This window comes from Seriola dumerili, unplaced genomic scaffold (genome assembly GCF_002260705.1).
Source record: "Seriola dumerili isolate Sdu_G_001 unplaced genomic scaffold, Sdu_1.0 BDQW01000017.1, whole genome shotgun sequence".
Taxonomy (NCBI): domain Eukaryota; kingdom Metazoa; phylum Chordata; class Actinopteri; order Carangiformes; family Carangidae; genus Seriola; species Seriola dumerili.
In genome coordinates this window covers 1,231,144-1,246,989 of record NW_019174272.1, presented here as the reverse complement: position 1 = coordinate 1,246,989, position 15,846 = coordinate 1,231,144, and the positions used below count along the sequence as shown (strand labels likewise).

General features: G+C 44.4%; 2 protein-coding genes across 2 annotated transcripts in view; both read right to left on the bottom strand.

The window, feature by feature from the left end:
- Positions 1–3,558, bottom strand: part of LOC111230317 (endoplasmic reticulum aminopeptidase 2-like) — an 18,611-nt gene extending 15,053 nt beyond the window's left edge. The window contains exons 1-3 of the mRNA XM_022757012.1: positions 3,473–3,558; positions 2,432–2,789; positions 2,148–2,334 (exon numbers count right to left, since the gene is read on the bottom strand). Of these exons, the coding sequence (XP_022612733.1) occupies positions 2,148–2,334; positions 2,432–2,589 (345 nt within the window). The 5' untranslated portion in view covers positions 2,590–2,789; positions 3,473–3,558. The remainder of the gene's footprint in view (positions 1–2,147; positions 2,335–2,431; positions 2,790–3,472) is intronic.
- Positions 3,559–7,009: 3,451 nt separating this feature from the next.
- Positions 7,010–15,476, bottom strand: rgmb (repulsive guidance molecule family member b). Its single transcript, XM_022755417.1, has 3 exons — positions 15,021–15,476; positions 10,461–11,014; positions 7,010–8,603 (listed from the first exon to the last, which is right to left on the bottom strand). Exons 1-3 carry the CDS (start codon positions 15,136–15,138, stop codon positions 7,842–7,844), a joined length of 1,434 nt encoding a protein of 477 aa, XP_022611138.1. The 5' UTR covers positions 15,139–15,476; the 3' UTR covers positions 7,010–7,841.
- Between the last annotated feature and the right edge of the window lie 370 nt (positions 15,477–15,846).

Genomic DNA, 15,846 nt, shown 5'->3' with positions numbered 1-15,846 from the left:
CACTGTGTTTTGCATGTTGAATGTAATTTGTGTTCATACGTTGGCTAGACTGTCCCATAGGTCCTGGTTGCGTGCATTTTTGAAGCTGTATTTGCGGAGGTATCGCACTATCCCACTCTGAAACACATCATCTGTCAGAAAGTGTCGCAGCATGTGCAGGACACATGCTCCCTGGTGGGAGAGAGAGAAAGGGTCATTTTAATCAGTAAGCCACAACAGTCTATGCTATAGGTTGGTTTCAAAGCCATTTGTGAAACGTTTTCTGTTACAGTGTTAATATATCAATAGATCAATTAATAGTTCATCAATAGTTATGTAGTCATCCCATGTGTTTTATTTATCCCTGATTTTGCAGGTATTACATTTTCACAGATAATATATTCCTGATGATATGTCATTATCAGTTGTGTAGCCCTCTGTGTGACTGAAAGCATACTTTGTCATAGGAGACTGTGTCAAACATCTCTTTGATCTGAGTGGGGTTCTCTGCTGGACTGGATATTGGACGAGAGGAGTTCAGCGAATCATGACCAACTGCTGCAAAGCAGGTGTGCAGTAGATATTCCTCCTGCAAGATTGTACACAGAACATCATTATCAATCCTTGGGCCTAATGATTATATCAATCTATTACTCAATGATGTCTCAGATGAAATCACACACCACTTTGAGGTCAGGGTAGGTGGCCTCCACTGAAATGTACTCCATGTATCTGGCAAATCCTTCTTTCAGCCAGGTATCGTTCCACCACTCCATGGTCACCAAGTTACCAAACCACTGCAGACAAGATTTTGAATTTTACTGCTTTGTGTTGACTGTTGAATGTAATGCAGTAATTTATGAGCATCTGAACTACTGTAGATCAACAAACACTTAATCCTGTGTGTCATTATTGTGCAGATACACTGTGGCACTCTCACCTGATGGGCAAGCTCATGGCCGATCACCATAGTAATCCAGAGTTTATCGGAAACAGAGGATGTGAGGGGGTCAAAGAGAAGGCTGGTCTCTCTGTAGGTGGTCAGACCCCAGTTCTCCATCGCACCGGCCTCGAAGTCTGGGATGGCAATCAGATCTGAGGGAGGGAAAACTCAGGTCACAGAACTGAAAGTGACAAGATGAATGACAGAAATGTGGAGATAAAGAAATGCTCATAGGTTTAGTTACAGAACTAGAACAAAAAAAAAGGTTTTACCTTGTTTGGGTAGAGGATAGCGGATGTTGAAGTACTCCTCGTAAAAGTCCAGCATTTTGACGGCAACCTCCAGGGCATAGTGGGTCTGAGACCACTTCTCAGGGGCTGCATAGATGGACACCTATAGATGCATAACAATACATTAAAAATTACATGACAGAGAAAGTAATATTTTAACCAAGGAATTCAGAAAATCTGATAATGTTTTGGAGGCCTTACCTGCACTCCAGAGGATGTTGTTGCAGTGACCGATTTGAAATCACAGATGACAAACGCTACAAGGTAGGTGCTCATCTTCACGCTCGCAGCAAACCGGTCCTCGAGCAGGTCATTGTTTACTTCAAATGTCTTGACCTGAATTACACAAATATCTAATTGTAGCCATTTGATCACACACATTTGATCATGTATGATAGTTGATGTAGGAAATAGCACATATGCAACACTCACTATTGGCATGTTGGAGAGAGAAATGTATTCCTGGCTCCTCCTGATCCGCAAAGAGAAGTTGGCTTTGAAGATTGGCTCATCAAAACAAGGGAATGCCATCCGAGCACTCGTGGGCTCAAAGTGAGTTGAAGCCAAGGTTCTGCAAGGAGACATCAGCAGATACCTTTTGTACTTTATTGTAACTGTAACACATCGGTATGTGAATGTGTAAGAATCTATTCGCTCTTACCTGGTCTCTCCTGTGCTGGTTTTGTAGGTGCTCTTATAGAAGCCAGAGAAGCCTTCTACTAGTTCTGCCCCAAACTCAATATACAGAAAATACTTTTGCCCACTGGAGAGCACCCTGGGAGAGAAAATGCCAATCTGCTCATGCGAAGGGTTATGAAGAACTGGAAGAACCTACGAAGAGAAAATGAGATGCCACATTAATAAGAAATGGAGAGAAGTTGCGTCCAATGTATCCAAGTATCAAGGATAAGCTGTAGCTCTGTATTTACAGCTACCTGGTCAGACAGATGAGCGAGGTTCTGGTTCAGTATGGTGGCATTGAAGATCTGTAGACCCTTGCTGTGTAATACAACCCAGTTTGTATTGTTCTGGACATCAATCTGGATCTGCACTGAGCCAGTGAAACTGAGACTGGTGAGGTTGGGGTGCAGGAGGAGGCGATAGTGAAGAGGAATGATGTACCTACAGAAAAGATATATGCATTGCTTTTTTAATCAGAGACTCAAAAACAGAGGTCCAACAATTTTTGTCATCATTTTTCCCTTATTGCAAAGTCTACCTTGGCAGGCGAAGACGGCTCCAGGGGAAGGACAGTTTATCGGTACCCAAAGGAGATTGTTCTCCTGGAGGGCTTGACGCCTGTTGTGAACTGTTGGGCTGACACCCAACTAGACACACATGAAATAGAGACAGCGCTAACAGCCTTACCAAGACCATTGTGGGGGAAGTGTCCTTCAACCACTGATTAAAAAATTTAAAAAAAGGCTAAATGGGGAGACAGGTTGACAGGTAGTACTGAAATCACTCAGTCACATCCCAAACACAGGGAGCGACTAAGGACCACCTGATGTGAGTGTTGGACACTGATATGGCTGGAGCAAAAACGTCAGTCAGGTTCTCAGGACTTCTTCTTAAACCTGAAAGACATTAGTGGAGGAGTAAGGACACACAGATTCTCTTAAAGGGCACAGTATTCATTCAGACAACGTTATTATTCTGCCCTCGGCCTAGTAGAGATCTGTTAATGCTTTGCTTCCTCCAGCCAGGTTTATCCTATGGTCACGATCTTCACTTAAAAACTATGGCAAAAAATAAAAGTACTGTTTACTTCTTCCTGAAATGACTTTTCACTCACTTCCCTGAATCAGACTCTCATTTACTGGCCCTTGCTCACACAGCACAGCAGGCTGCTACGCGTTTGACTGGATCCTAGCTTTGATACTTAGAGGAAGTGTTCTAGACACATGTTCAGTTCATTCTGGCGAACTGAGATTTGTTAAAGTGTTAGGCCACAACACAACTCATGCTAAAGGAGACTCAAACATGTGACAGACGGACCACATGATTTTCCATGCGGATGAAACAAGGTGAGGACACAGCTATAACTGTGAGGTGACAACAGCTGCAGGAGCATAACTGCAGTTCAAATCAGGCAGCACATGCAGCAGTTCCTGTTCTACCACACTGAAAGGAGGAAGCTGTTATTTACAACAACCTATGATTTGAGAAACATAACTAACTGCGTTACAGCTAATACAATAAAGCTTGTCGTGTGATTGCTGCATAGCTCATATTTAACAGAAATGTCAGAAAGCTTTACCTCAGTCATTTCAGCCTCATCATCCTTCCTTCATGTTCCTGCTGGTGACTTTCACTTTCTCTTTTAAGCTCCCGCCCACTGCCTCTGCCAGAGTGTGTGTGTGTGTGTACTTGTGGGAGTGTGTGTATTTGAGAGAGAGAGGAAGATAATGTAGAGAATGTAGCTTCACATGGTGCCTTTGTTAAATAATGTCTTATGTAATGTCTTTTCCAGCTAATGTTAGAGGATACAGATGCTGATGTTAGTATAATGTGTAACTAGAATGGTTGAGGTGATCAGGTCAGGTGGTTAATATCAAACCTACACTGGAGCATTTACAATGAAAAGACAGCTGTCCTCACAACAGTTTCTCTCCTCAGTGTGTGTGTGCTGATGTAGTGTGTGTGTGTGTGTGTGTGTGTGTGTGTGTGTGTGTGTGTGTGTGTGTGTGCAGGTGTACCCTACAAGAGTGTTGTCTAATGTTCTGGGTGCGTTGATATGATCAGTTTCTCACCTCAGATCTAACAGCCGGGGGCAGGTGTGTCTCCAGTTGTTCAAAATGACTCGTCACTCCCAGCGTCCACATAAATGTCCTGTCCTCAGTTTCCTCCTGTCTTCATAAATACAGATAACCTTTCACATGTGCAGGAGCTCACACTGTCTCCCTTTCTCTCTCCTTCTCAGAGTGTGTGTTTCAGTTTGCGTGTTGGGACGGAGTGGGGGCATAGAGGAGGGGGTAGCATTGTTAGTATAAGGTCGCCAACAATGAGGCATGTCGATCCCCCATAATGCAATGCTCCTGGCAAATCCAAACGGCATGCCCCCATTTCACACACACAGTAGGCGCACAAACACACACACTCACACTCACACACTATCACATCAGCCCCTCTGACTAAAGCAGACATGACTGAGCCATCCAGGGGTCTGTTTTACCTTCCTATCATCTATTTATGGACAGGTAAGAGCTTTTAATCTCTGAAACGTGATCCTGGTTTTATGTTTTGGATCAGTGAGCAAGAAAGTGCTGCAGCATTGTTCAGTAAAAACCTTATACATACAAAATATTGCCTGCCTTTACAGGGGGAATTTTACAGTTTGGGTTTCTAGCTGTCACGTAATAAGGTTAAATGTATCTTTATTGTTATTATTATTATTATTTTATCATTTTTATCCTAATTTTGTATTCCTCTTCATGATCCTCCATCCTCCACCTGGGTCAGGTGGGGTAGAGGGTGATGTCCTGGCATCTCTGGCCCATCCGGTCCACCTGTCAGGGGAAAGGCTCGGCTGGACCCTGCTGGTTTGTATGGTTAGTGACTTCAGGAGGGGGCACCTAGAGGTCAGCTGGAGCTCACCATCAGAAGGCCACATGTTCACTGCACCAAACAGCATTGCTCTAAACAGGAAGCATCGCGGCCACAGTCCCGTGGCGATAATCACAGTGGTGACCAGTGACTGGCCATCGTACAGTTGCTCCGTGAGTCGCAGACGACACCCAAAAGTCACCAGGAGACACCGCATCACCTCATCAGGTGGGACTGAAGCAGATCACATGTGAAAATATCAGTCTTATTGTTTTTTACAAACCCTTTAACACATTTTTATCATTTCCGATGATCAAGACAAGCTTTGCTATGAAGATGAAGAGACAGAAGGTAAATTTTACTCATTTGCAGTTTCCAGTAAAAACAAAAACAAAAAAAAAACTATTCTCCGTGACACATTCTGCACAGATGTTGATCCTCATGTCGGTCTGTGTGGTCTCTAGACGTTGATGTGTGGACAAACACGGTGGTCATACTGGCCATGAGGCTGCTTCTCATGAAGATCATCGTCTTCAACACTCTGATGACCACTTACGCTGTTATTAAGTGGTAAGAGTCTATGAGCATTAATTAGACCAACATACAGCACATGTACACTTGCAGATAAGTGTGGCATCATTCACTGTTATACATGTTGTATAAGTACATACAGTATTATGTCTAAAAGTGCTTGAACTTGTTTTATTCATCATAATTGAATTACATTTTTTTTCATATGACAGTAACAGTGTATTTGATTTTTCAGATGAATGGAGAGCTTCTGCTGTGTGACCTTGAAAAAAAAAAACTAACCCGGAGAGGGGAACTTTTTCTTGTCTGAATCTATACAGTGAGGATTTGTGCACTGGAAGATGATATGTTCCTGTGGTCTTACACAGAGCTTTTTGGAAGGTCTCATGGATTAAATGGGAAAGTATCCACTGTCAGGATCGCAGGAGAAGCAGCTCTCAAATGCTACAAATCTTTTGTCGCGCCATTTTCAGCCCTTCAGAACTGACATCCCAGGTGTTGCTGACTGTGGCAGTTGAAAACAGATTGTGTTTGCGAAGCCAAACTTGGTATCTGTTCAAAACCTAACCTCAGACAGATGGGTTAGTGCACATACTGTACAGATGTGTGTGTCTGTGAGTGAGTGAGTGAGTGAGTGTGCTTCTGTTTGTCGGGTCTAATCTTTAACTCTGAATTCCTTGAATTACTAAAACATTTCTAGTGAAAACTTGGCACAACGTTTTTTGGAAGTTTACAAATAATAAATAATTTTACATTTTTAGTAGGCCTATCCATGTTTTGCTTTTTATATTCTTGTAAATGTAAAAGTAATAAACAGCAAGTAAGCTTGATCATTTTGACTTTATTGTTTTTTAAATAAAACACTTGCACACAGTTTGTTTCCTCAATTTTTTTCTTTTTCTTTTTCTTTTTTTTTTTTTCTTTTTGAGCGCCTTGAGTAACACACTGACATAGCAACAGAGCACCACTAGGTGGCAGTACAATCACATCTGACATTTTTTTAAATTATTATCCAACAGCAAGAATATGGAGCTTAACTTCCCCTACAGGACACTACGTTCATAAATAAGTTAAGTATTTCAACACTGACCAGTCACTCTTCACCAAACTGACACTCACACATGATGTAAGAGATCACAATGCCAAAAAACTGAGATTAAGCTTATATGGCCAAAAAAGTGGGGCACAGTTATACAGAATGTTACATGTTAAAAAAAAGCTCATAGTTGTAGGGATTAACATTTCTACCAGGTATCAAATGGCATTCATTTCCCACGACACAATGCTGAAGTATGTATCCCCGCTGATTCTGTGGTGACGTTTTCTCAGTGATTTGCAGTGTTTTGTCCACACTCCAGTATCTTACACATATCCCATTAAGGAGCAGCTTGTCAATTCTGGCAGTAGGAGGAAAATAGTCTACAGTAGCAAGTTTAAAAACATGGGGAGGGGGGACTGTGAAGAGGAGGAGGAGGAGGAGGAGAAGGGTGCTGGTTCAGTGGTGAGTTATGATTTCCTTTCTACATAAAAAATCATACATCATCTGTCTTTGGCTCAAATGAAAACAACAAAGTTTACGCTGAGTAACAAACATGAGCCAGTATCGTCACAGCCTCTTGAAAAAAAGGTGGAAATACCATGATTTTCAGAAGAAATAAAAACACATTCAAACATGTCACCAAAACTGGTAAAAAAAAAAAAAAAAAAAAAAACACTGACGCATGCACTCACGCTCGCACACACGCACACACATATTTGAAATCAGAAAAAACAACAAATTCATACAGCAAGAAAATAGTACTGATGGCATTTGCTGTGACAATATTCATAATACATTCAACAGAAAAACTCACATTGACTGACTTTAAATGAGGCGCTGAGTCAAATCAGCTACTGGAAGAATGATGCATTTTAACAAAAATGGCAGCTCCTTGTAATGTAACTGACTTTTACTTTGAAAGGATCAAAAACGAAATTATAGTCTCCAAAACTTGAGCAACTGGAGGTTTTGGTGGAGGAGAGTAAATGGGAAGAAGAAACACTGATGTGGATTTGTTAAAAAAATAAAATAAAATAAAGTGCTTCTGTTAAAACAAACATCCTCTGTCTGAGTTATCAAAGAAAAATCACATCAAAGTCTACGCCATTACACTGTGCACTGAAGACAAAATGAACTATTTACAGTCTGGAGTGTATATCCACATACTCAATTCACCCACACAGGAATGTTTATGTCAATTGTGTGTGTCCAAAGATGAAGACAGACAGCGTAAGCCGTCATCACAGCTCCTGTGTTTTTTTACCTCCAGAGGGCAGATTCTGCCACGTAAGATGCAGTTAGTGTCACCAGTATCCCCTGTGCCCACTGGGAGATCTGCCACCTCTTCTACAAAAACATCTAGTTCCCAGTAACTGTCCAGCCTGCTGTTTCCTCTCTGCATGAGAGAGGAATCAGTGCTCAGTATCAGTGCTCGGCAAAAAACTCTCTTTCTAGTGCACACACATACACGAGCCCACTCACAAGCAGGCATACATAAAGACTCCAACTCCTGCTAATACATCAATGCCACACTCAAAGCACACAGCAGGAGCAGAGTGAGCCTTTTGATTGGTTGACAATCAGAGTTTAAGGTGGAGGTGGCGGAGCCACGGGGATAAATCCTCCATCTATCCCGGTGTGGGTGGAGACTCTCCATGTCCTTCTGGGCACTGTAAGCCGCCACTGTGAAATTAGCATCCCCGGTGGTCAAGAGATCAAACACGCAGGAGTGGAAGTAAATGTCTGGCTCCTCCAGCTTCTCCCTGCAGCGTTCCTTTGCCCCGTCCACACCGAAAACCTGCGGGGTACCGTAGGGGTACGCTTGTGTCTGTGAGGCGTAGCTGGGCCGACGTAGCTGCTGAAGCTGAAGGCCAAGCGCAGGAGGGGAGAGGGGCAGGGGAAGATGCCCTGCCTGGTCGATGCGCTCTCCGCTGGGGCAGCCGTTCAGACAGAGCTGCAGGTCCTGGGTGGCATCGTAGGCCTGAGCCAGCTCCTCTGGGATCCGCACTGCCAGGGTCAGGTAGCGGCCCAGCTGGCGAACAATTACAGTCACACCAATGTAGCCAGCATGCAGCTCCACGTGGTGCCCCGGGGTGCGCTCAGAGATCCACAGAGCCCGGACCTTCCCGGCTGCCCCGTCTGCACCAGCAAAAGTGTGGATGGGGTCTCCACTGCTCACGGTGCCATCATCAAAAGCAGCAGGGAGGTTGTCTGTGACGGCCTGGTAGACCCTCTGGTCTGTGCAACCCTCATAGGGCTTGAAGATGATGGTGATCTATAGAGCAGGAGAGAGGGAGCATCAGATAAGTTGTAGAGATATTTTAAGTTCAGTGAATGAAGTGCATTTAAAAATGCAAGAGACAGTTCGCAGTTACAAAGTCAATTCATTAGATACAGGACAAACACAACTTTCATCAAAGAGCCGAGTTGAGCTGAAACAGAGTTTAAGTACACAGTTTTACATCTTTTGGATTTTTCCTGCTGATTGGACAAACATTCTACTCTGGAGACTTTACTTGGGGTCAGGGAAATTGTGACGGTCAATTTCACTATTTTTTGACATTTTAAAGACCAAATGAGTAATTGATTATTCAAAAAATTATCAGCAAATCAATCAATAATGTTAATAATCGCAATTGCAGCCCTAATTCATTGTTTAGTGGGTCAACAGAATTTAATTGGCAACTAATTTAATAACTGGTTTTCAAGCAAAAGAAAATCCTTCTGTGGTGAAGGTGTCATTAATCTGTTAATCAAGAAAAAAAATCACCAGATTAATTGATTATGAGAACTATCAGTGGTTACAGCCGTAGGTAAAAAGTTTCTCTCACACTCACACACACAAATATTAACATTCACCTACACAGGTTATTGACTCTTATCGCACGACATTTGAGAAATGACTTAATGACTTTTTAACAAGTTGTAATTTGACACAGCTATACAAACATGCTGACACATGCACACACACACACATACACATAAAAACACACGGGGCCCCAGTGGTGAATGGAAGCAGTGGTGGATACAGGGTGTGGTGTGAGCATTACGGTTAGCACTAGCATCATAGTTCCGGTGAATGGCTGCTTTGTTCACATGACAGCTGTGAGGAATGAGGCCTGGCAGGCCATTAAGCCTGGAGGGCTGTTAATGTGTGTGTGTGTGTGTGTGTGTGTGTGTGTGTGTGTGTGTGTGTGTGTGTGTGTGTGTGTGCGTGTGTATAAGAGAGTGTGTGTGTGTCCGTAATAATCATGACTAATAACTTGCCCCACCTCTGACACAAGGTTAGACCTTCAGCTCCACCGTGTAGCAACCCTACTGTTTGCTTAATATGTGTGTGTGTTTCTGCCAATGAGTGTATGACTAAGTGTATGTATGGGTGTGTATGTGCTTTAATAATTAAAGCTATCGACTCAACTAGAGAGGGTAGATCATCGGGGGAAACATCAACATCGCTTCTTTAACACCACAAAGATCACCTTGTGTGGCTCGTCATCCATTTCGTAGAGTGTGTGTGCGTGCGTGTGTGTGTGTGTGTGTGTATGTGCTTGTAAGTACAAGTGTATCATTTTTGTCGTACAGGGATAAGGACCTTTAACACACACAGTGCTTTAAGCTTAGTGTAAGGAGTGCCACTTATGAGACACACACGCACACACAAATACTTGCGAACACACACATGAGTAAACAGTAGGTCCTTTCACACATCTCATTCCATGTTATTAGAGGTCATGCTATAAGCAGCCATTAACCAAGTTAGGTTTCCAACACTGCTTCAGTCAAATAAGACAGTCACAAGATCGGGCTGTTTGCCTCACATCTGTGAGTGAAAGACACAGAGAGAGCGAGGCGGGAAGAGAGAGGAAAGTAGAGCATGGAGAGCAAGGGTGTTTTCCAGGCTCACACTGATAAGATTTCCTTCTCTGAAACACAGAAAAGCAACTTAGAGGTCATTATAGAAAATGTTTCTCTCTGACACACACACACACACACACACACACACACACAGAAATAAACTAAATTACACCAGCTGCTCTCACTTAGGAAACTCTTTCAGCCTTAATGACAGTAAATTAGACCCCAAAAAGCCCACTTCTCTCTGCTCCCCCCTTTGCAACAGCTCTCCTCTCACCTTATTGGTTGCCGTGGCACTCGAGCCAGGTACCACGGGAACATTAGTGACCTGCACCGACAGATAGTCATTATCGATGAGAGGCCACGCCCCCTCCACCTTACAAGTCTGGAAGCTGTCCTTAAATGTCCTCAGGTGTGGGTCCCCAAACAGCCCGCAGAATAGGTACCCAGGCTGAGAGTGGCTGTGGCCATGGCCGTGAGCATGGGCGTGTGTGTGTGCATGCACGTGGGAGTGTGTGTGGGCGTGCTGGGTGCGACTGTGGTAGCTGCACGGCTCGGGGTGGACCTCGGGGTGCGTGGAGGAAGTGGGCCCGTCTCTGGAGCAATTCCTCTGGCTCATGAGGTCTGAGATGCCCAGCACGGCCGAGTGGAAGACCAGGTTCCCCCGGCAGGACTTGGCTGTCCTCTGGGTGCAGGCCGAGTACGCACGTAAAGCTTTGCAAAATTCAGTGTGAAAGCCATCCACAGCCGGCGTCAGGTGGGAGGTCAGGGAGACGAAGTCGGTGGTGCACTTCTGGATACGACACTGAGGGGTGGCCACTTGACACTGACCTGGAAAAGACACACAGAGAGTCAGAAATACTGCAAGAGAGAAACATACACATCTCATAATTTAGGCAGGAATGAGACTGAGAGCTGGCTCTCACGAGAAATGGAAAGTTGATGTGCTCACTGAAGACAACTACGGCTACTGTCTGAAGAAGGCTTTGATCTTAAACACACAATGCCACCAGCCTGTTACAATCCAGCCCAATACAGATGGAAAAAGAACCAGCCGCTGGTTCAAAGTCTTGATCAATCAGCAGAGCTGCTCTGCGAGTGTAATAAACCTGAAGTGTAATAAACCAAAGAGCAGCCAGAGAGAAAGATAAAGAACATTTTCCCACAAGCCAAGGATAGACAAATCTTCAACACATAAGGTATGGTAGCCAGAGATAACTTGACAATACAGCGTTTGCTTTGCATGCATACACACTACCATGATTCAGTAAAACTTATCTTTGTTCACACTTTTTTGTAGATTAAATTCTGTTGTCATTTTTGAGGCAGTTGTCTTTGTGCCTGTCCTGCATAACAGCAACACTGAAAATAATACACAATCAAAATTTCCCTTTATCAAATATGACTTTAAGTTATGTTGTTTTTTTTTTTTTTGGCAGATTAATGTTTGTTTACAGCTATAATCATGATCACCAGAGCAGGCTGAAGTACGGAAATGCATCCAAAAGACTGATTATTCTGTCCTCCGAATGTTCTGAACGTAACAAGGGTCAAACCAGCCTTTTATATCATAGATCATCAGAGAGAGAGAGAGAGAGTTGGAGCGAGAGAGAGATTAGAGACCATACCTAATGCATCAGTCACAGCATGCTCCTATTAGATTAGGCCAGAGAGAGAGGCTCTGCAGTGTATGGGCAGCTGCACACACGCGCACACACGCACACACACAGACACACACACACACACATACACAAATAGCTATCTTAGAAAGAATGCTGGTTGTGCTTCTGTTAAACGCACACAGTCTGTGATCCTCAGATGGTGGTATGATCTCCTAATGGCCAAGCAAAAGCAGAAAGTGCATGGTTTTTAGCGAAATCAACAGATTCCCTTAATGTCACACCATCACTTAACAACCATAAGTAGCCACTAACACATAAACACGCACAAGCAAAACAGCACATTCCAGTTTTCTTCTTTGTACATTTATTTGATTTTTGGGGCATGAAGGAGTTGGGTGCCACCATTTGGGGGCAGTAGTGTTCTGAGTTTTAGAAAACAGGGTGCAGGTACGGACCCCCACTCACACCATGCTTCAGAATCTCTCTCCAGCCCGTTAAATACTGACACCACAACCCACAGACACACACACATACACAGGCTGCCTTCCATGCCAACCACCACTGTACAGACGGTCTGAGCACTGAGGACACATTGTGTCTTTGACTGGCGCACCGAAAACGCCTCCTTCTCTCCCTCCTATCTGCCCTGCAGTACCTAAATACCGCTTCCAATCTAATCAGAGTGGGTTTATTCTCTTTCAGAGGGTATCGGAATCATGAGCCGCTCTGAAAACGCACAAAAGCGCTCATTCACTGACACTGTCCCCAGCAGGGTGACGTAGCGAAAAGGGAGTTGACCCTGTAACTGAAGGACTCGGGTTCAAACCGCTGACTTATACAAAGGTTAAAACTTCTCTGATGACATGGCATCTGATGAAGTTTCACACCAGCTCCCTTTGCGCTGCTCTATAGCCCACGCCGCACTCTTTCCTTCCTGTGAACGCATCAAGCAAACAGGATTTTCATATGATGTTCTTCAAGGCTTCCCGTGATCTCCCTGTAGTGAGGCCGTCCTCTTTACGTGCTCTCTATAAGTATTCCGCAGCTGTACTTTCAAAAGAAAATCTATGCATACACATAAGAAATTTGTGGTAAATAGAGCCGAGGTGATGAATACTGAATTGACTTGAAAATAGTGTGAAGAAGAGAATAAATAACTCCTCTTGTGAGGGCTGTTCAACACACTCAGATCCTGGTTTGTTTCATCCCCCGGGGCAAGAATCTAATACAGACACAATAAAACAGTCAGCAATGCCCACACCACGTCCTACCATAATATCAACCTCTCCTTTTCACTCCATCCCCCTCTCCCAGCTGACTTCATCATCTCACTGGTCTCGTCTCTTCTTTTCTCTCAAGCTTCATCTGTTCAGATCTGATTTTTTTTTTTTCCCCTCAGCTTGAATCATTTGCTTCCATCAGCATTACTCTGTTTTCAGCTGTCAGCCCTCTCCGCCCGATTCCCTGCCCAGTCTCCTCACCCCCCCGGTCGTCTCTCAGCCTCTCTTCTCCGCATCCTTAGGCACCTTCTCTACCATCAGACAGAGGTCAAAAGCTCCACCAGCTGAATCTCGCAGGTTTAGCGATTCTTTGTCTCCCTACCAGGCTGCCTCCAACCTCTCTGATCTCCAGAGATCAGAAAAGGATCTACTGGGATCATCTCTCAACCGAGGGAATGGCTTGTGAAGTGCTTATTGATCACCTTGTTGTGTGCACTCTCTCACACACTGAGCTCAAATCACACAAACAGCCCTCCAAGCTTAGAGATACAAAGCTTTACAGGAGCTCACTACAGCCTGCACTCCTTTCTCTCTATTTCTCTCTCTCTCTGTCTCTCTCTCTCTCTCTCTCTCTCTCTCTCTCTCTCGACTAGACACTGCGAACAATAATCAACAATTTGGACGTTCCTGCCTTCCAGTCTAAACAGACACATGGGGCTGACAGCTGGAGTGACAGTGAAATGGATATAAATATCCTGAAATGTGCAAGTTATAACAAATAAAACATTGTGTTTGGCTAAACAGACTAAATAATACACATTCTTTCCAGGTGACGCACATGTAACAGAAAGTGCCAGGAGGGTCTTTAATGTGAAGTGGGTCTCTCTGTTCCCACCAGGCTGCGTGCAGGGGCGGTTTTGTCCCGCTGCCTGAGCCGTGTTAAACTAATTACTGGAGGTGTGACTGCTCAACAGACAGCCGCCACAACAGCCAACCCCCTGCACACATAGCAACACTACACACTTGGCCAAAAAAAGAAGAAAAAAAAGAAAGAAAAAAAAAAAAGATTTGACTGCTTTTTGCACCAAATGAGAAATGCATCTGTCTTCACTAAACATAACCAAATGAATTGTGAATGAAATGTGATAAATAAGGAGTTAGTAAATCCTGAAGTCACTGTCAGTGATCCTTACAAACACCTTATTAACCTTTGGCTTTCAGCGAACACACTCGTCTTTTGTTTATATCTCTGTTTTATTTTTGATCTAGCATTTGGCTCAGACTGAGATGTGTGAGTTTCTGCTTTCGGTGATGATCAGAAGACAAACAAGCACCAATACAAAGAAACTGCTGTTCAGAAAAGCACTTACTTTATCTCTTTTCCCTTTAAAGAGTCTAGCTTGTGTGACTATAATCACTTTGATACTGTTTCTTATGATGCATTTAATTATTGACATCATCCAACTGGCCATAAACTGTACTCCACAATAGATTTTGTAGGATTTACAGCACATCACAGCCTCTATCTAAACTTTTTCTGATTACATCCACACTCAGATAGATAGAGTATAACTGCAATCTGTTATATAGCTATGGATATAAGAGGTAGTCACCCTCTCTTCCCTTCTCTTCCCCTCCTCCATGAGCCATTAAGGGGCAGACAGGAGAATGACGGCCCAGGAGAGAGGAGGAGAAACTCGATCCGTGCTCAGACTGCTGCACTGCCGCTGGAGAGAGAGCCATTGTCAGGCAGCTCTGGGCCTAACACCAGGATCGGCAACACAGTGATTGCAATCGCTTAATAACCAATAAAGTAGCTCCGATGACTGTTAAAGGCAACAGACTGAAAATAAAATATAGTTTCTGAGGCTGTAGTTGCAGCAGCGCACAGCAATTAGTGCGAAACTGGACAAAAAAGTGCGTAAAATCACAGATGAGTTGCGACTATGACCGAGAGACGTTTCGTGGATGCAGTGTTTAAGTGTAGTTTGTTACCTATGTGGGCACCGCAGCAGAGAGCGATGATCAGCAGCAGCACTGGCCGGAAGCGGCGCACCAGAGACGGGGAGGCGAGGCGCTCAGCCCCGCGGCAACAGCATCCGGCTCTCCCCATCCCCGTCCATGCAGGGCCAGGAGGGGAGAGTGGACAGACCTCCAAAGGGCGAGGAGGGGTGGTGTCCAGGCCTTCTTACTTCTTCTTCTTCTTCTTCTGCCTCTTCTTCCTCACTCTTCTCTCCTTCCTCTCCTCCTCGGGTGCGCAGGGGCATTAAAACACAGCTGCTCCGCGGAATGCAGGGCGGAGGGGGGTGGAAAGGCAAAGAGAGGAGGAGAACAAAGTACAACCAGAAGTCACTCCGACGACACTTTTACTTTTTCCCTGTACAAATCCACACCCCCACGTGATTTAAGAGCGCTCCCTCCGCGGTCGGACTTTTGCCTTGATTGTGATCACTGTGTGCTCTCCTCTCTCTCTCGTCCCAAACACGCACGATCACATCTCCCTCTCTCTCTCTCTCTCTCTCTCTCTCTCACTCTCTCTCTCCCTCTCCCTCACTCTCTCTCTCCCTCTCCCTCATTCTCTCTCCCTGCCTCACCAGGCCGGGGTTTCTCCTCCACTCCTCCCCTTTCACTTTCTTCTCCTCCTCCTCTGCCCCACCAGCAAATCAATAGAGAATCAACCAAACCCTGCTGGCGGAAAACCCGCCTACAAAAACTCACAGAGAGAGAGAGAGAGAGAGAGAGAGAGAGAGAGAGGGGGGCCAGTCTGCAGAATAATGAAGAGGCCGGAGATAAAAGTTGTAAAACGTTGGTAAGATGCCAT

What these genes read in the sequence shown, in the direction of transcription:
- rgmb (XM_022755417.1), bottom strand. Translation starts at nt 15,138, where the DNA reads ATGGGGAGAGCCGGATGCTGTTGCCGCGGGGCTGAGCGCCTCGCCTCC. An exon ending in CTGCTGCGGTGCCCACATAG is followed by an intron (nt 11,015 to 15,020) that starts GTAACAAACTAC and finishes TGTCTTTTCCAG; the next exon opens with GTCAGTGTCAAGTGGCCACC. An exon ending in GTGCCACGGCAACCAATAAG is followed by an intron (nt 8,604 to 10,460) that starts GTGAGAGGAGAG and finishes CCTGCTCTATAG; the next exon opens with ATCACCATCATCTTCAAGCC.